Genomic DNA, 20,386 nt, shown 5'->3' with positions numbered 1-20,386 from the left:
ACCACGAAGGATTAACGGGATTATTTATTAGTAATTTTCGTATTTATAAATTGCTAATATACTTACTTTAGATAAAATACAAAACCTGCAATTTTTGTAATAATAGGCTAGATGACAAAATTTCAATTATTTGTCCGTCAGATAATTAGAAAATATTAGACTCATATTTTTTATTTTCTTTCATAATTAAATAACAGTGCTACATCGAGTTGAAATGGCGCGATACGTCACGCTTGAGTAGAATTTTTACTCAAAAGTGACATCACGCGACATTTTAACTCAATTTAATACTGTAATTATTCGATTTACGGAAAAAATTAAAAAATATGAGTCTAATATTATCTAATTATCTGTCTGACGGACTAAATAGAATTTCGATTTCATTACCCAGCCATCATCCCTATTGTGTTATGCCCATTTTCACCATCAATCCCTAATTTTTAAGTTTTAAGTGACACCTATGTAAACAAAATTCATGTTATTTGTTACCATAGGGGTCACTTAAAAATTAGGGACTGATGGTGGAAACGGGCATTAGGCAAGTTATATTTGGGATGTGCAAAATCGCTTTTAAAAGCCTGCTTGCAAAAAATAAATAAATAGAAGATCAGTGGATATAGACAACGTGCACATTATTCGCAAACCAGTCGAAAAATAAAGGCCTTTTTTGTATGGGGTTATGTCGGATTCGATTTTCGATTCGGTCAAAAGTCAAAACAGATCAAAAAGTGCAATTCTTTAAAGGAGCAGATTAGGGCAAATTACTTAAAATATTGATAATTTTTAGCTATAGAAAAAATATTTGGCAATAACCTAAAAGTAAATGAGTTTTGAAAGAAAGAAAGAAAAAATAGGCATTTGCAGTAAATGAATAAATAACGATATAGATAACGAGTTCAAACTTGTAATAATGATTCTGGCTGATTTTTTCTTTTTTTAAAACTAAAGTCACCCATAGACAATTTCTTGACGTCCGACGCCGATCTTATTATTTATTTAAGGTTGGTAGCGCTGTTGCTAACGCCATTTTTGTTGTACGCTGTAAGCTGCATAAGGTGATCTTTTTTTACTCATAGGCGAAACACTAAAGTGGGAAAGAGAAAGATGAATTGGATCTTCCTATGTAGCTGCAAGTGACCCGAATATTTTCTTCAAAGCTTATTTACGACGTTTCTCATTGTCTATGCTGTAGATACGCATCCCGAGCGATACATACGGTGTAAAGCTTTTAGTGACAAATGTATAGTAAAAATGAAGGAAAACGCGGTACTTAAGTGGCAAAAAGTCTTCAATCCCACCGGCCCTCAACCACGTCCCCGGCATGGCCATCGCGCGGTCGCCATCAAAGATTTGATGATAGTTTTCGGCGGCGGAAACGAAGGAATAGTTCATGAGCTTCACGTCTTCAACACCACCACAAACCAATGGTTTGTTCCCGTCACAAAGGGAGAAGTGCCTCCAGGATGCGCTGCCTACGGTTTCGTGGTCGACGGGACGAGACTTCTGGTGTTTGGCGGCATGGTCGAGTACGGCAAGTATTCTAACGATTTGTACGAACTGCAGGCCTCGCGGTGGGAATGGAAGCGATTGAAGCCTCTACCACCCAAGCAGGGACTCCCGCCGTGCCCCAGACTCGGTCACAGCTTCACCCTACTCAATGGGAAAGTTTACCTTTTTGGAGGTCTGGCGAATGAAAGTGACGATCCCAAGAACAATATTCCGAGGTATCTCAACGACTTGTACACTCTAGAACTGTACCCCAATTCGTCAATGACGGTATGGGACATACCTTTGACTTATGGCCAGTCACCTCCACCGCGGGAATCGCACAGTGGTGTGGCCTACACAGACAAAAATAGTGGCAAATCATCCCTAATTATTTATGGTGGCATGAGTGGATCTCGCCTCGGTGACCTCTGGGTGCTAGACGTGGACAGCATGTCTTGGTCACGTCCAGAAGTTGGAGGGCCTGCACCACTTCCCCGATCCCTCCACACTGCAACAGTGATCGGACAACACATGTACGTGTATGGAGGTTGGGTGCCTTTAGTCCCTGATGAATCTAAACTTGCCACTCATGAAAAAGAATGGAAATGCACTAACACTCTTGCATCACTCAATCTAGAAAATATGACATGGGATAACATTGCATTGGATAAGTTTGAAGAGTGCGTACCTAGAGCTAGAGCCGGTCACAGCGCTGTCGCCATTCAGACAAGGCTGTACATTTGGTCTGGACGTGACGGATACAGGAAAACTTGGAACAATCAAATCTGCTGTAAAGACCTTTGGTATTTGGAAGTCGGAGTTCCGCCGCAAGCAGGCCGCGTGGCGCTCGTGCGCGCCGGCACCACGTCGCTGGAGCTGTGCTGGCCCGCGATGAACACCATCACGACTTACGTCCTTCAAGTGCAGAAGTGCGGCAAGGTGACCCCGGCGCGCTTCCCGGCCACCGCCGAGCCCGTGGCCGCGCCGCCGCCGGCGTCTCCGGTGACCCCGCAGCCCGACGCAGCCAGCAAAGCCTTCGGTCTCACGTCGCCCGTGTCCACCGGTTTGCCCACGCCGGCGGACATTCCCGCGCGGCCCGTCGCGGTCGCCGCGTCGCCTGTCGCCACCCCGATCGTCTCTACGCCACAAAAAATCGTCTCCGGACCTATCAAAGTCCCGACGCAACCGACCGCCGTCAAAATATCTCCTCATACGCCCACTCAGAAAATCACTACTTATCAAGGCAAAACTGTGGTCAAGTCTCCTGCACCAGGTTCCTCGCAACAGATCAAAGTCGCCGCTGTTACTCCTCAAGGCGTCACCAGAATCGTCAGCGGTGTCGCCACTCCGACAACCGTTCGAGTGTCGACGGCGCAATCGAACGCACAGATCGTCCTCAGTTCCGGTACCGCCGGCGCGGTCACGCCTAGGTTCGTGCAAGTGAAGACGGGCGGGAGCGGCGCTGTTCCGGTCAAGCTGGGAGCGGGAAACGTCCCAGTCAAACTGGCCGGCGGCGCGGTGCCGCTGAAAATCGGCACGGCCAACTTGCAGGGTAAGATAGCGACGAACAGCGTACAGAAAGTGGGTCAAGTCGCCACAACGAACGTACCATTAAAACTCGGCGCCGGAAACGTGAAGATCGGCACGAGCAACGTGCTAGTGAAGACGGCGGGCGGCGTGCCCATACAGGCGGGCGTCGCGAACCTGCAGACCAAGGTCGCGGCTGGAGTGCCGGTCAAACTGGGCGCGGGCAACCTGCCAGTGATCGCGAGCAGCGGAGGCGCCATCCAGATCGCGGGCGGGGCGCTGGGCGGGCAGAAGACGCCGGTGTACAAGATCGTGACGGCCAAGTCCGGCGAGCAGACGGCGACGGTGGCGACGTCCGCGGGCGCGGCCGCCGGCACCACGGTGCTGCGGCAGGCGGGCGGCAACGCCGGCATCCCCGTCATCATCAAGAAGACGCCCGGCGCGAACGCGCAAGCGAGCAACGCGCCGCAGTACGTGACCCTGGTGAAGACGTCGACGGGGATGACGGTGGCGACGGTGCCGAAGATGGCGATGATGCAGAACCGGGCGGTGGCGCCGGCGAGCGCGGGGCAGGCGCAGAACATCGCGCCCGGCGCCACCATCGTGAAGCTGGTGTCGGCGAACACGGTGGGCGGGAACAAGATCATCACGCTGCCGTCCAACATGCTGCAGCTGGGCAAGGCGGGCGTGGGCGGCAAGCAGACCATCGTCATCACCAAGTCGGCCAGCCAGGCCGCGCCGCCCAGCCAGCCGCAGTGAGCCGGCTCCCGGCGCGGGACTGCAGTGTTCGTGGCGCCCGTCCGTGCGAGGTCGCGGTGGCGACGGCCGTAACAGCAGTGGTATGACGAATGTAAATTTTAATGTGAAACACTAAAGTGAGTCGGTTGAACTGTAATGATAGTATATTTTAAAATCATAATTATTATAGTTATATGAGTTTTTGTATGTTACATGGGTCTGTGTAGAAAGTGTCCTCATAGAGTTTTTCTAAAATATTTTATTTACTCTCTTAAAATTAATATTATTGATAGAATATAATTAAATATTCGTGTCTAATGTACACACTGAGTGAAGCCATTTCATGATCTGTCATGCTGTAGCTGTTTGTTGTATCTTGTCTTGTGAAGCACACCATTTCCTGCACTTTCAATGTTACAGAAATCTTGATAAATGTACCTACTATTTTTATTTAACCAACTTATGCTAAAGTGCCTGTTGTGTGCAGTCTACATAGTTATGAATAATGCTTAGATTTTAAAGTAAACTGGATTACATCAATTAATAATATACATAGATTTTAATAATGTTTTAATAGAGGAAAATAATAGATTGTGTATGAAGCTCAAAATTATATTTTTTATGGATGGTATACCTCGTAGATGCCTTAAATTCATTCTTTGATTGTGGCCACTGTGAACAAAATTTTGTATTACATATCATTGTGAAATTTTGTTCCATTGATTAGTCTTCCGTGACTTAATTTTCCAAAGAGCTGACAAAGTTTCATTTCAGTAATTTGGTTTTAATCTACGTGCCTGACCATGTGGGACAAAAACAGTGTGTGGTGAATTAGATGCAACAGTTAATATATTATTAAGTATCTTATGTTTTTATTTGCTGTATGAACACTAGCATTATTCACTAATATTTAAATAAAGTTTAAACTTATTATTTCCAGTTGGAAGCTGTAAAAGTAAAGCTAGTTTTATTAAATATGGGTGTGCAATGAGTGTCCTGCACGTCACAAAGTGAGGTGCTTGAGTGCAGCAAGTAAGAACATTTGAATACAGCCTGTTTATTAGTTATAGTTGAATTTCAACATAAGCACTATTTAAGTTTTATAATGACAATGTTGTTGATGTTCCATTTGGTGTTTTTGATGGTTGTCTGTGGGTGAAGCTGTCTGTTCCTATTTTCACATGTCTGCTCTTGTACCCAGTCACTTGAGGCTATTTCAATGGACGGTGGATCCTGGCAGCCGGTCAACGCAATAATTATGCCTTTTACTAATGACATGTGAACTTGTGCCCTTCAGGTTCAGAATGTCCAATTCCCAAAATGTCCAACGGTTTCAAAATGTCCAATTCCCAGAATGTCCAATTCCCAAAATGTCCATTTCCCGAAATGTCCAATTCCCGAAATGTCCAATTCCTGAAATGTCCAGTTCCCGAAACGTCCAATTCTCAAAATGTCCAATGTACTATTATGATGGGTTTATTAAATAAGTCCTCATAGCCTTTCTTAAAAATTAGTAATTAATATATTTCTGTACGAATGCGTTTAGTTTTTGCAAAATCGGCATATAAAAATAGAAAATTTGTATTTTATTTGCAAAAAGTACGTAGAAAAAAATTGTAGCTACTGCACTTTATACTCGTACAAGTATGTATAGTTATTTATATTTTTTCTATTGACCTAAAAAGGAAAGAATAATTTGAAAATAAATAAATTATTATTTAAATTTAAGTATGGTTACTTAATTGTTAAATATTTTTAAGAAAGCCTATGAGGACTTATTTAACAAACCCATCATAATAGTAGATTGGACATTTTGGGAATTGGACGTTTCGGGAACTAGACATTTCAGGAATTGGACATTTCGGGAATTGGACATTTTGAGAATTGGACATTTTGGGAATTGGACATTTTGGGAATTGGACATTCCGGGAATTGGACATTTTGAAACCGTTGGACATTTTGGGAATTGGACATTCTGAACCTGAAGGACTTGTGCCCGCCTCATTGTATCATGTCACTGTACTCAAAAACATCAACAAATGGGCATAAAATTAACTATGACAATGTTATTGATAAATAATTTATCAATAATTGTTCTGTAAGAAATAATTGACATAAAAATGCAGAATATTGTTTGGTAAGTCCTATAATGTAATCAGATTGTATTAGGTCACAAGATTGTGTCAAATGTAATATTTGATTATATTTTCTAATTCATTGATACAACAATAAATTGAGATCTTGTGAAATGGTATTCTGCATTTCTATAAAATATAGGATAAGCGTCCTAGAGTTATGTATTGTAGATTAATCAGTACTGAAGTAAGCGAGGTATGGAATGTAAATATCATTAAGTAGATAAATTTAATGTTATAGTTTGTTCATATTATGTTCATTTGCTTGAATAAACGATTTGGATAAGTGCGACTTTCATTTGTCATAGTGCAACTAAGAAAATAAATAGTTTAAACAGGTAGCTATTTGACCCCTTAACCTCATTTAGTTGCATACCTACCATTGCGAAAAAGTAATTACATCTAATATACCTATTCTATGTATTGTGGTATTGTTGGCAGTTGAGAAGATAGAGACATCATGAATTCCAAATTTCAACTGCCACGTCATTTAAATGCACTACATAACAGCCCCAAATTAATACCGGTTGCTTCCACTAGCAGACAGATTTTGCAAACAGACCTTGAGAATTTATTATTAGGCATTGATAAAGTTGCTGAATTAAATATAGGACCTAGTATGTATGTAACATGGGCTTATTCCACTGGTTATGAATTGATTTTAATAAAACTTGCATAATTGGCATGTTTCTTAAAATTCCTATTGGATTTCAAATGATTTCCACAGAGTATATAGTAAGAATTTTGCACGTTTTTATCTGACTTGTAGAAGGATTGTGTAGTGAAGATAATACCTACAACAATGGCAATAATTTTCTTTTTCAATAACTATCGCATACTAACATAAGTGATCATTGAGATAATGAGTATCACAAGATCAAAAATTTTATGAATAAAAATCTCATTTTAAATAAACCATCACCTTTTCTGCAGTCGGTCAAAAAGGTTGTCGTTGCGAAACAGCGCCATCTAGCGAACTTTTTTAATACCTAATTGTCTGGGTATATCTAGCAAGGCTGTTACGAAGTGATTCACTGTACATGCGATAGATGACTCCTATCACTTTAGATGTTATACTAGACCATTAGATGTCACTATAAGACCCTATAATAATAATAATTAACTTAATTAAGTAGTTAAGTATAAAAACAATAGCAGGTTAGGTTAGGTATAGGTTAGTTCAAGAAATTGCTGAAAATGGGGTTATTTATTTATTAAGGTACAGCAACAGACTGCAAATCATGGCTTAAAAATAAAGTAGGTATAGCCTGACCAGGAACATAAAAACCCTCGCCATGTTGCGGAAAACTAATGGTACTAATTTCTTTTAATGGCAACAGTAACTGAAAACTTCATTGACATGTCACCTTGCATGTCAGTCTATTGCTGTCAAAGTGTAAACAAACTTTATTTTAAATGTGCGCAATTGGTTTTATGAATTAAATTGCTAAAATATTTTTATAGTCGTGAAAGAAAAGTGGTTTACAATGTGTTAAAGTATTTGTCGAAGAGAAATACTAAGGGTTCGGACAATATTTTCATTGAATAATGTTTCCGACAAAGGTTGTCAAATTGACTGACATGTTTATCGTATAGTACAGTCCACTATGAAAATTAGCTGTGGTTTGTTTCAACTACCTATTTTAAAATTTTTTGTCACTTTCTAAGTGTTGAATTTTATGGGATTGGGAAAGAAGTACCGAGTTTGAAGCGTTCATGAGCAGACATTGCAGTTGAATATTCAAGTTCTGAATTTGATTATTGATGAATAATAAAATAAATTCTACTAGCTCGATTGATGGTTTCATTTAATTTATTTAAATCAGGTTACCTATAATAATATTTTTTCGTTAATTTATGAAAATATCAAATTAGCCCATAATCCTGAATCCTGATACATAAAGTTAGCCTATTAATTTAACACAGGTACGACTGTACTCAGTGTTGCACTATCAAATGCAATTGACGCGCCTCTATGCCAGGGTTTTTATGTTCCTGGTCAGGCTATACATTGAACAAAGATTAACAATTAATTTTATCATTGCAATAACTGATTTATCGTTTGTTCCCGTTGAATTATGATCTCCAGCGAGGACCGTCTTTATCCTACTTGGGCGTGGGAGTTAAAGGATCAAGGGATACTAGATTCCTTAAAAATGGGAAATAAATTTTACATTATTTTGTTTGGAGCAGTCGGGGCCCTCTCGATCGTGAGACCCTGATGGATGACACGTGCCCAAAATGCCCAGAGAGTGGGAAAGAGGGACCTCCATCTAAGAAATATTTCAAATATTATTATGAATATTATGACACAACTAAAAAAAGCACCCCACACTCTGAGCCAGTAATACTTACATAAGTAAGCTACATTTTCATAACATAATTTCATTCCTTATAAAATATGCAGGAGCACGATCCAGACATTATGCACAAACCATTAAAAAGATTTCTATTCATGCAGGGATAACGTAATTTTCTTTCATTCTTGAAGTTTTTTGTCGAGGCTCCTGTGTTGCCTTAATAATATTATATTAATAGGTAATTTCTTTGCAATGGCAAGTGCCGCCTACTATAATTGTCTGCTTGGCCCAAAGGTTGACTGGAAGAGAATGCGATATGGCATTAAGTTCGCATTTTGTATCCTGATATTGTGTACAATAGTCTTAAATTAATAAATGACAAAAACGTATCAATGAGTGTGAGTTGGTCTAGAAAACATTCCGCCCGTTTGCTCTCTGCGCACTCCTGATCCTAGTGAAAAGGCTGGTGGGTCTAGCGACAATGATGTTTTGTTCAAGGATGTATCTTACCAAATCTTAAAATGACAAGCTTTAATGAATTTACTCATAGGTTAATATTAGTTAATTATGTAATTGTTCAGTTGTCTTGTCTATGGTTTTCTACATAATAGGTATTATACCTACTTCAATCTAGCCCTGTAAAACCAGTATAGTTTTCGATTTGTTAAAAAAAAAAACTCATTAAAACTCATTTATTTCTGTAAATAGGCTTAAAAAAAGCACTTTTACACGTCCCAGTATTAACCCTACCACTGCTTCAGGACAATAAATGGGCCAGTGCTGAGAAGAAGCAGCGCAAGAAACTCAGTCACTATTGTCAGCCTCTTTTTCAAAGGTTTACATGCTTTAAAATGTACAAAGTTATAAATATTTATGCGAGCTAGGCAGTAACGTATCCCAAACATTTTTATCTTTTAAATAATTTAAATAAGTGATTACCGGTTATCGGTAATAATTCGGTTTTCAATTAATAAATTGTCAGTCAATAGCCGAGAATGAGGAATGGACCCCAGTTATTATTCTGAACAACTCTTTCACTATAGTACGACTTTACGTACTTAGTCTAGAATCTGAGATATTATAGCACTCATTACCCGCAGTCAAATATGGAATTACGCATCTGTAACAGTAGTTCAAATGAAAAAATTGCTTCTCAAGTCATGACCCTTCGAAGCTGAAACAACCAATTATGCAGACGGAGTCGGCACTAGTCCCTAGTAATGTTAAAATGAAGTGTTACGCCAACTGCCGCGATATTGCCCCCGCGTCGCACGCGGCGCTCGAAGCACCCTCTGCACTTCCAATAACGGCTATTGTGGGAACTAACACAACTGGATTAATGTTCGCCGACTAAGCTAAGAGCTAAAGCAATCAGTATATTATGGAAATATTATTAAATGTATTCCAATCCTTCTAATATGGATTTAAATAATTGTGACGATTGGATGAATGTTTGTTACTCTTTCACACATAAACTACTTATTTGAGAATTATACGGATTTTGATGATGGATATAAGATACCTACACAATTAAAAAAAATCTCCCATGTTTTTATATCAACATAGATTTAATTTATAATTTTAATATTTAAATAATAATTTATCAGATTTGAATCACAACACAAAATTCCATTTAATACTTATTAAAAACACACAATAACTACTACTTATAAATAAATAGTAGCTCTAGGTATCAACTTAATTAATACAAAATGCATCCTTTTACACGTTCTTTGCAGTCGAGCTGACTCGAGCTCATAATGTTGTACCTACCTACTTAATTTAGGTAAAGTCTCTCAATCGTACAACAACTTTTGCGTCAATTATTTTAAATCCGGGTTCTTCCAACGTGAATCTAAATTGTAGGCTCAGCTTTATCCAGCAAGCCCACAAGTGATGATGCTAATGCAACTTCTTCTGTTCTCTTCTGGTTCCGCTTTGACAACCTTCTTCTTCTTCTTACCGTTTGCGTCGTACCTTTTCTCTTCCTGAAATCAGATAAAAGATCGAATAAGTAATTTCATGTAAAATATACGAATATCAGGTTTTTCAATAATATGCCTAGAAATGGATTAAACACAAATTTAAAACAGAACTTTTATACAAATTAAATCTTTTTACTATTTATTTAAAAAAGTACCAAGCCTTCAAAGCCTTGTATTTTTAAGGGAGTGAATACTTCTCAGTGACCCTTTTCACGGAGTGAATTAAACACCCTTTCGCCAGCAGATGGCGTGTCCCCCTCCCCACAACTTACAGTAATCATGATGTCCTTACGTCATTATTAGCCTTTTGTTTTCTATCAGGGAAACGGTCCTAAACGCGTAGTCTAGAGGCCAAGGTACTCCACCCTTGCAAAGTCAAAAGCATCCAATATTATTGCAATACAATATACATATATTATTATACGCTTCATTATCTCATACTACATACCCTACAATAAATGTGATTACAATGAAGGTGTTGAGAAAAGAATCATAATTACTTTTTACCCGACTCCAAAAAAGAGGTAATTAATTCGACACGTAGGTAGGTATAGTGTGTGATAATAAATCTACACTGACTGTAAATGGGATACTGAATCCGTTGTCTTATCATAATATTATTTTGAGAGGAGCATTCCTAATCTCACTCTTCTTAATCAGTTACGCGGAAGGGAAGTCTAGCCCCGGGACTAGGGATAAATAAATAGCTCTTTGTCCTGCGAGCCATATACGCGAGATTAACTGAAAGATGTGAAAGGCTGTTTCTGCGAACTAGGAATTGGCGTCGGCATTAGGTAATAGGATCCACCCTCACCCTTCTTTTATCTTCAACTAGAATCTAAGTAGTTCTCATACATCAGAGCTTTCGTTATTGTGGCTTTAGATTGATATTCTAAATATTCGGTTTGACTAACTTTACTCTCATTTTGTTTGCCTCGTCGAATCAAATCTAGGAATCTAAATTCGAACTTACTAAGCACCTACTAAGAGACCTCTGCCGCGACGTTTCGACAAATGTACCTGCTCTATGGGCCTATGATCTTGCACCCAGCACTAGTAACACAAAAGCAGGGCCGGATTAACCATCTCGGGGCCCCTAGGCACAGCTCGTTTCGGGCCCCCCTTTTTTTGTCGCGGAGGAATATAGTATCGGGCTGTAACCTTAGACTTCCGCGACACCACCGGCGACATCTCGCCTACACGGCGGACCCTAAACGCCCCCCTTGGTCCCGCCGGGGGTCCGACGGGAATGGCCCGAAACGCCAAGCCGTTCCGTCAGACGGAGGTGACAAGGGTGCCCCCGCACCCCCGGCCTGCTGGCCGCCACTTGGGGGCTGAGTAGAACGGTCGTACAACCGCCTTCTCCACCCCCTTCTCCCCCTGCGGAGCGATGAGGAGAGAGGATCGTTCTCCCGCTCGCGCTCCGCTGCCTCCTTCTGAAGGATGATCTCTTCGCAAAAGAAGGCAACCACCATCCTTCACTTCCCAGCATGGCGTTGACCAGGCTCGGAAGCGAAAGATCCCGGCCCACGACCGCAGTGAGGACACGGCGCTGCTCCTCCCAGCCTGTGGAGACCGCGAGGGTGTGCTGCACCGTGTCATCCGCCGCGCCGCATTTGTGGTACAGCGGGGATTCCTCTCGCCCGATCCTATGCAGGTACGAACCGAAGCAGCCATCGGTCAGCACCTGCGCCAGACGGAACGTGAGGAACCCGTGCAGCAGTCGTTCCAACCATTGTCGTCCAGAGTGCGGCAGTCAAACTGCGCGCGAGTCATGTCTTCCTTCCTGCGGGCGATCATGATCTCGCGCTCTTCCTGCCTGACGGCGCCGCGCCGCTCCGGGGCCAGGCGCTTTCCACGCGCCTTCTGGTCTGCCATCCAGTGATAGATGACAGATAAGTTGAGATAAGACCCCAGCTTCTAGCTCCCAAGGAGGAGTACCAGCGAGGACCCTACCGTGCGGTAGGTCCTTGCGACTTTCTGCGCTATGGCCCGCTGGGGCCTGCGCAGAAGGGCAGCATTCTCCCTCTTGTTGAGTGCGTCCGCCCAGATTGGGGCGCCATACATCACCATGGTCCTCAGAACGCCGGCATAAAGTCGACGACACCTCGATTGTGGCTCTTCCAAATTCGGGAGGGGCCAACTCAGTGCGCCAGCTGCCTTGAGGAGGCATGGCGCTAACCCGTTGAAGTTTGGGCTAAAATGCCACCTCCCGTCAAGCGTGAGGCCCAGATATTTCATCTGGCCTTTGACGTCAATCCAAACGTCCTTAACCACAATGTGGGCGTCGGGAGGGGTGCTCTGTCGAGGCCCCGGTAAGAAGAGGGCCTCAGTCTTCTCCAGCGCGACTTTCAGGCCGAGGCGTCGTATTCTGCGACCGACTAATGTGCCGCCCGCCGACGCCAGCCGTGCCGCGGTCCCAAATGTCTTCCCCCGGGCAGTGACCAAAGTGTCATCCGCATAGCATATGACACTCATGCCCGCGAGAAGGACGCCCCGGAGGAGCCAGTTGAAGCCTAGGTTCCACAAGAGTGGACCGAGCACCGAACCCTGCGAAACCCCGCTGGCTACGCCGCGCCGTTTGAGCTGGCTGTCCGCGGGCCCGTAAGTAATCGGCCAGCAGCGCTCGAAGGTACTGAGGCACTCTGTGATGTTGAAGTGCCTCGAGTATGGTGGAATGAGGGATGGTATTGAAAGCGTTGGCTATATCGAATGATACAGTCAAGTCAACACACCCTCACCCCTCTCCCTAGCCTCTGCAGTGAGGCTTTTTAGCCTCTCTGAAGGACATCGACGGTCGACCTGTCATGTAAACCAAAGCAGTAATACCAACGTTACGAAAATGAATTAGTTTCCACAATATCGAAATATGACGATTGAATGTGTAAATCAAAATAAGGCGATGTTTTGAGGTGGTTTGAGTTTTGTTGCATAAAAATAATCTTTAACATTTTTTATTTTTTTTTCATTTTTTAATCGGGAGTGCTGGGCCCCTGGTCATAGTGGGCCCCTAGGCACTGGCCTAAAGTGCCTTATGGATAATACGGCACTGCACAAAAGCATTATTTAGCTTACCACGAGGGGATTTTATTGGCGGTCAAGCTGTAGATCTGGGTACACAGAGTTGCGGCGATGGGAAAGAGAGGTGGGAATAGTCCCGTTACTATAAGGGGTAGGTAAACGAGACTATAAGGCTGAGTTGCACCATCTTACTTAGTCTTTGACAAACGTCAAAAATCTGTCAAACTCCATACAAAAAGCACCGGTTATCGTCATAGTTGCCAAGTTAGGTGGTGCAACCCAGCGTAAGTATTTTATTTGTGCGATATAGGTACAACGTGTCCCAAAATTCAAGGATAAGCCGACGCCACAGGATGGACATAGTCATGACTACTTTAGGAAAAATAAGGAAAAAAATCTATCTCAATTATTTTTTAACTTACACAATAAATTATGAAATTCGACGAAAATTAACACCCCTTATGATATTTTACATTACCACGACCCAATGATATTATATAAAAACAAAAGCAGATATGTTATAAGCGCTCGCGCTGTGAATACTCAAATACGTCCCAATTGGGACGTCTTGTGTTTAGTCTTCGTGTGGCCTGCGTCGTGCGCGATCGCATGCGTACCACACCGTAAGTTCCTGTGTTCTTACCAAAATAAATAAAAAATGCCATCGTGTGTGTTTCGAAAGTGTACTAATTATGACTCTAAAGTAAACAAAATACAAGGGATCTCTTACCACATGTGATTATGCAAAATTATTTAGTATTTATATTTTCAATTATTTATGCAAACAATCAAGACGCCATACGCCATGTTCAAGTAAGAAAGAGAAAGCGATCTTGTTTTGACGTTAGAGCGATAAGGATGCGTGCGCTGCGGACATAGATTAGTTAGTGCAGAATCGTTAAAAACTATAGCTATCTCTTTCATTTGCGTGCTATTTCGTATCTTTTGTTTCACTTATCAGTTACATTTGTCAATGTGTGCAATTTGGAATAGCTCGGCACGGATTAAAATCGTAATTTCTATGAACGTAACATATCTATAGTTCTATAATATCATTGCCACGACCACCATTTTTCAAATATTTCTGTTTTTTTGTTTGAATCGGCAACTTAAGTAGTGTTGCTGTCCACCCCAACTCTTAAAACCCCCAGAATCCTTGCAGTTTTTACACAAAAGTTAATCAAAATATGATCTTTCCTTAAAATTTTGAACGATTTTTACTTTCACTCCACTTTGACTCATCGTTTTGTAAAAAAAAAGTATGAACACTACTGCGGCAAGTTTTTTACAAAGTTGACGCAACTATTCAAGATTCCAAAATGGTATAATACTCTAAGAAACCTAGTCGCAAAAAAGATTTGCGTACCATTTTTACAAGCACTTCGCTTGTTAGTTAGTATGGGATAAATCTGGCAACTGAATTTATAACCAGTTCTCCTTAACCAATTGAGCTGAAATTTGGTATACTTGTGTAAGTACGATGACAATGCAATAGTATGGTACCATTGAGCTGGATAGAGTCTGGAGGTGGCCATAGGAACTCTTAACGAAACGGCGGAATTGCATCTAGTTTGGGTTCGTTGGACTTGTCTTTTCGAGCACTTTAGTGCTAGATGATGTCCAGGGTCCTGATGATGAAGTCAAGGGGTGGCAGGAGCTGGCCATAGGAACTCCTAAACGAAACGGCGGAAGCTTATCGAGTTTGGGTTCGTTGGATTTGTCTTCCCTTCCCGAGCACTTAGGCCATGAGATAGAAAAACAACTAAAAAGTTTAAAATAAAGTTGTAATAAAAAAAAACTTTTTCAAAACAAGCTTGACTTCGTTTGAAAATTATAATTGACTTCATCATCAGGACCCTGGACATCATCTAGCACTAAAGTGCTCGAAAAGACAAATCCAACGAACCCAAACTAGATGCAATTCCGCCGTTTCGTTTAGAAGTTCCTATGGCCACCTCCAGTCTCCATTCAGCTCAATGGTACCATAATATTGCATTTTCATCGTACTTACATAAGTATACCAAATTTCAGCTCAATCGGTTGAGGAGAACTGGTTTTAAATTCAGTTGCAAGATTTATCCCATACTAACTAAAAAGCGAAGTGCTTGTAAAAATTGTACGCATATCTTTTTTGCGACTAGGTTTCTTAGAGTATTATACCATTTTGGAATCTTGAATAGTTGCGTCAACTTTGTAAAAAACTTGCCGCAGTAGTGTTCATACTTTTTTTTTACAAAACGATGAGTCAAAGTGGAGTGAAAGTAAAAATCGTTCAAAATTTTAAGGAAAGATCATATTTTGATTAACTTTTGTGTAAAAACTGCAAGGATTCTGGGGGTTTTAAGAGTTGGGGTGGACAGCAACACTACTTAAGTTGCCGATTCAAACAAAAAAACAGAAATATTTGAAAAATGGTGGTCGTGGTAATGTAAAATATCATAAGGGGTGTCAATTTTCGAAGAATTTCGTAATTTATTGTGTAACTTAAAAAATAATTGAGATAGATTTTTTTCCTTATTTTTCCTAAAGTAGTCATGACTATGTCCATCCTGCGGCGCCGGCTTATCCTTGAATTTTGGGACACGTTGTATGTAGAGAGGTAAATTCTGTACATGAAATATATTTTCAAAATAACTATCAGGGGGTGATTAGTGATCGATACTGATGCCAAAAATGCAATCAGTAAAATTTTTGTCTGTCTGTACGTCTGTATGTTCCTTATAGAAACAAAAACTACTCGACGGATTTTAACAAAACTTGGTACAATTATTCTTCATACTCCTGGGTAGGTTATAGTATACTTAGGAATTCTCACGGGAACAGGAATTAGCGGGAAAATCCTTTTGTATGAAAAAATCTAAACCGCGTAATATAGATGCAGGGGGTAAAACGGGTAAACGGGATCCACGCGTACGAAGTCGCTGGCGGCCGCTAGTAAATTACTAATATTCTAGGAAAAAATTGAAAAGAGTGAATGATTGTATTCACCTCCACGAGCTCCCCGATCTTGTACTTGGCCATGATGGTCTTGGCGTCGGGCGTGTGCGCGGACTCGTCGAAGGCCTTGGTGGCGTCCGTGCCTGCCTCCTCCAGGATCACGTCGCCGCCCGCGGGGTGCTGGAACGATTGCGATAATAATAACTCACTGTGTCGGGAGTTCATGTACTGCATCATTTCAAAATAAGTTACAATTGCTGGTGTTGATGAGCTGCAATATTTCAAATTATTTTACAAGACGTAGGCATGCTACAGGTTGACAAACAATGGTACAGTGAAAGATCATTTTCAAAGATGATCACCAGTTTTTTTAAGATTATTATTTTACCACAACGTACAGTTCTCGAATAAGAATAAGAATTTATTGCGGTAAATGTGGTAAGTACAAAATTCGATTTTCCTACCACATATCTCAGCAAACTCCCAAACAATCTCATCTGTCTATTACTACCTAACCCACAAAGAAAAAATAATGCCAAGCGAAAACTTTTCAGTACTTACCAAGTTTCTTGATATTAGATTCTGTAGTCACATTGTTAGTTCACACAGGTGCTCCATTTGAGCAAGTTCAGATTCCAAGAGTTAACCCCTTATGGCTAGTACAGGAGAATCGCACGAACCTCATCTAGGTACTTGGTGAGGTCGTAGACGGAGTCCCGGTAGACGATCCAGACGGCGCTCCCGTTGCGGCCCGTGCGCGCCTTCACATCGGCCAGCGAGTAACGCGCCACCTCGTCGGGAGTGCCCATGCTGCTGGTCAAGTTAGAGTTGGTGTAGTACTCGTAATAACGTAGATGCTTCACTTCCAACTTCCATTGATGAATTAACATTCTTAACATTAAAGTATGGTACAGATTTTACTAAGCAAAGCTTGTCGCAATCATGTTAGCATTTGAAGTTGAGTCAAATCAAGACGATAAATCAGGTGTTCCTAAAATAATAGACTCAATCGTCTGGTCAGTAGCTTCTCTAATTTTCTTATCACAGTTCCTTAAACCATTTTCATTCACAAATTGTTAAGCTGCAATTACCAAAAGGCTAATAATTAAGTACTGACAACTGAACATGAAATCGTTTTATACAGAATCGTCATGTGTCCGTGACAATCCTCAAGTAAATCTCACACGTAAAACAAATAAAGATTAAATTTTACTACAATCGGCTCTTTAATGACTCTTACAAAACATTTTCCGCCCAATTTATTGCTGAAACTTTATCAGGAGCGTGCAACGACGCGGGACGCGTTATCTGTCTGCGACTGAGTGCTTGCATATCTATTGTTATTGATAACTGGACAATGTTAATGTATCGCTAAACGTCCAGCACTTGTACAGTGTGTAATCTATAATTGGCATTATGTAATAAAAGCCTTGACTTTGCATGTTGCGTCTGTAGTACGTCTGCGATTAATGGTCAGTCAAAAAAGAGAAGAACATCACAGATGTGGCTGAAACAGAAATGAAAGCAGAATGCAGCTCAATCCTCACAAAAAGCGATAATTTGGTTAATTTTAGAAGACGTTGTAGTTTAACCGGAAGAAATGATGTTTTTTGTTAGCGCAAAAGAGAGTTGCATGTAATAAAACTAAGGAAAATGTTAGAAGGAAACCCATAGCAAAATCCATTTCACGAGATGCTAAAGATATTTTTAAAATTCTAACCCTTCTTCTAATCAATCATTTGACAATGTAAACAAACAAATCTTACATCGAGCACTTCAGATAATCCATACGTGACCACTTAAATGATAACTACAACATAAGCGACTACTTACTTCAAGATGATAGGTACATAGTTGACGTTCCTATTTATAAAATAGATAGGCCTACATAATGAAAAGTGGCATGATGCCTGCTGTTCATTAAAAGTGAATGGGATAATACACTTATTATTAAGTATTCTGTGATAATACGAGTACCTATGTAATAAAGTAGGATTCTAACCCCCATACTAATAAAAAGTTACACACTTGTTGAACACTGTTTTAAAATGACATTTCCATACTAAACGTCACTTTAAAACACTGTTCAAAGGGGGTAAGTACTTACATAATTAAAATTTTGATTTGAATAGAAAAGAGAGACGGATCTACCAAAGAATAGAAATAAAATGTACCCCAGACTCTACCTCCTGGATTTTACAAATAATAATACTTCGGCCAGAATAGGTAGATTTAAAATATACCTCGTGTCTCTAATACCTTAACTGTATTCATCCGTATCATGACAGTGATTAGATTATTTTAATTTGCTTTGTCACATCTCTGACTATGCCGTGCGCGTGTCATGACAAATCAATATAGAAACTATCAGTACGAACTAGTTTTATTATTTAAATCCTCGGCATTAGGTAGATATTATAATTTGAAATTATTAATTAACCTATAATTAAGGCAGCACTTAGATTAAGTTAAATACGTTGTAAATATTGATTGTCTTCCAGTGTATGTCTTGTTGGTTGTCCTATTAAATAAATAAAAAATAAAAAAATGTTTAATCAGGCGAATAATTTGATAACAATCGCGGAAATTTAAAAATATGCTGAAAGATACCTTATTAAATATCGATAAAGTATCAGCACTTGTGAATGTGAAAAATTTTGATTATACAAACTGATATTCAACTGGTTAATTATACCTACACATTCATGTTTTTTTTTTAAATCGATCTTTCTACTCGTATAGCGCTAAGTTACCACAGTGTACATCAATATACAGGGTGGAATTTTGTAATGCCACCTGAAGGGTAAGTACTCTTAATACTGTAGATAGAAAATTTTACTCAAAGAAAACATTCCTTTATTTTTGAATAGAAATCATTCAGTGATTTCTAAAAATTTGCCTGCTACACCCGGAAATCGAACCAACTAAAATCTGTTAAAAATTACACCCTGTATTTTTATTGCATCGTTAGGGGTTAAGAATAAGGATGAAATCTCTCAAACAAACTTGATAAATCAAATGAAAGGAAAACCATGAAATCTTAAATTATTGTTATTATTTACAGAAAATCGTATGGTATGTGGTAAATTTTCGTAAAATTTTCGAAAATGTTTGAATGCAGTTCTCTTTCTTTTCAAAAATAAAAGAATGAATTTTCTTTGAGTTCTATCTACTTTCCCTCCAGGTGGCATTACAAAATTCCACCCTGTATGCAGTCGTGCATACCAGTGCCATACTACTAGTATGTGCACAATAATAATGTTTAACAACGCGAATAGCTGAAGTTCCGCTCAACGCAAAAAATATTCAGTTGTTTTACAAAACATATAATAACTGTTTGAACTTCAACGAGAATATTAAAAAAGCTGCCCTTTTACAGCAGCAACAACCAACATTCTAGACAGTTGCGAGACATTTTATAATTAGATCTATTACTTATGCATGACGTGAACTTCTAAGTACCAGTTAAGACTCCATGTTATAGTAACTACTGTACACATACATTAATTTTTAATCAGAATAAACAATATGGAAAAATGTCTACTCCATACGGTAACTTCTCTTATTTCTAAATACGGTACGGTGTACCTAACGACTTAAACACGTCTGTCATAGACGCGGCGTCTTCAAAGATATTATAAACTCTCTTCAAAGTCGGCATCAATTGCATAACAGGGGACAGAAAATTTGCAACTTTTTGACTAATAAGGACTATGAGAGTAAAAAGCGTTATTATCATCTGATCAGTTTCAATCATGTTTCAATTTGAATGTACTTATTTCTTTTGACGTGTTTTGACTGTTCTTTTCTATAAAAAAATATTCTTAAATATAAAAATAGTTTTCAGCCAGAAGCTTATTTTCCCGATTCGGCACGAACTTTAGCTTTTTATTAAAATAATATTTATGGCATAATTCGATTTCATATTTAGAACTAATCCAAAATACGTACTCACCTTAGAATCGTAGCTGAGATACAGCAAGTCGAGCTGAGCCGGCTGTCGGGGCTGCACTATCGCGGTATCTCGCGTGTCGATATCGAGATAACGTATCGCTGATGCGTGGCACGTCACTATCACGTATTTCCACAAAATAGAAATGACTGTGTGGTATCGCTTGCGACTGGACCGGTGATGCAAAGGAATTGTCGCCAAAATTTTATGACACGATGACCTTTAAATGAAAGTTCCTGTTCGATTCTCAGACAGGGTAAATTAAAAGAAAGTTAAATATTGACTTTGGCCGAAGATGTGTTG

The 20,386-nt window shown here is 40.1% G+C and overlaps 2 protein-coding genes across 2 annotated transcripts; one reads left to right on the top strand and one right to left on the bottom strand.

The window, feature by feature from the left end:
• Positions 1–1,054: 1,054 nt before the first annotated feature.
• LOC135081008 (host cell factor 1) lies at positions 1,055–4,428 on the top strand. Its single transcript, XM_063975730.1, has one exon. It carries the CDS (start codon positions 1,252–1,254, stop codon positions 3,772–3,774), a length of 2,523 nt encoding a protein of 840 aa, XP_063831800.1. The 5' UTR covers positions 1,055–1,251; the 3' UTR covers positions 3,775–4,428.
• A 5,532-nt stretch (positions 4,429–9,960) lies between these two features.
• On the bottom strand, positions 9,961–20,142 carry LOC135081242 (cytochrome b5-like). The gene is made up of 4 exons (XM_063975988.1): positions 20,087–20,142; positions 16,812–16,944; positions 16,183–16,311; positions 9,961–10,176 (listed from the first exon to the last, which is right to left on the bottom strand). The coding sequence occupies exons 2-4, from the start codon at positions 16,938–16,940 to the stop codon at positions 10,063–10,065; spliced, it is 372 nt and encodes a 123-aa protein (XP_063832058.1). The 5' UTR covers positions 16,941–16,944; positions 20,087–20,142; the 3' UTR covers positions 9,961–10,062.
• Between the last annotated feature and the right edge of the window lie 244 nt (positions 20,143–20,386).

This window comes from Ostrinia nubilalis, chromosome 19, assembly GCF_963855985.1.
Source record: "Ostrinia nubilalis chromosome 19, ilOstNubi1.1, whole genome shotgun sequence".
Classification (NCBI taxonomy): domain Eukaryota; kingdom Metazoa; phylum Arthropoda; class Insecta; order Lepidoptera; family Crambidae; genus Ostrinia; species Ostrinia nubilalis.
Note: the sequence above shows the minus strand (reverse complement) of the source record. Positions and strands in the feature narration are given on the sequence as shown.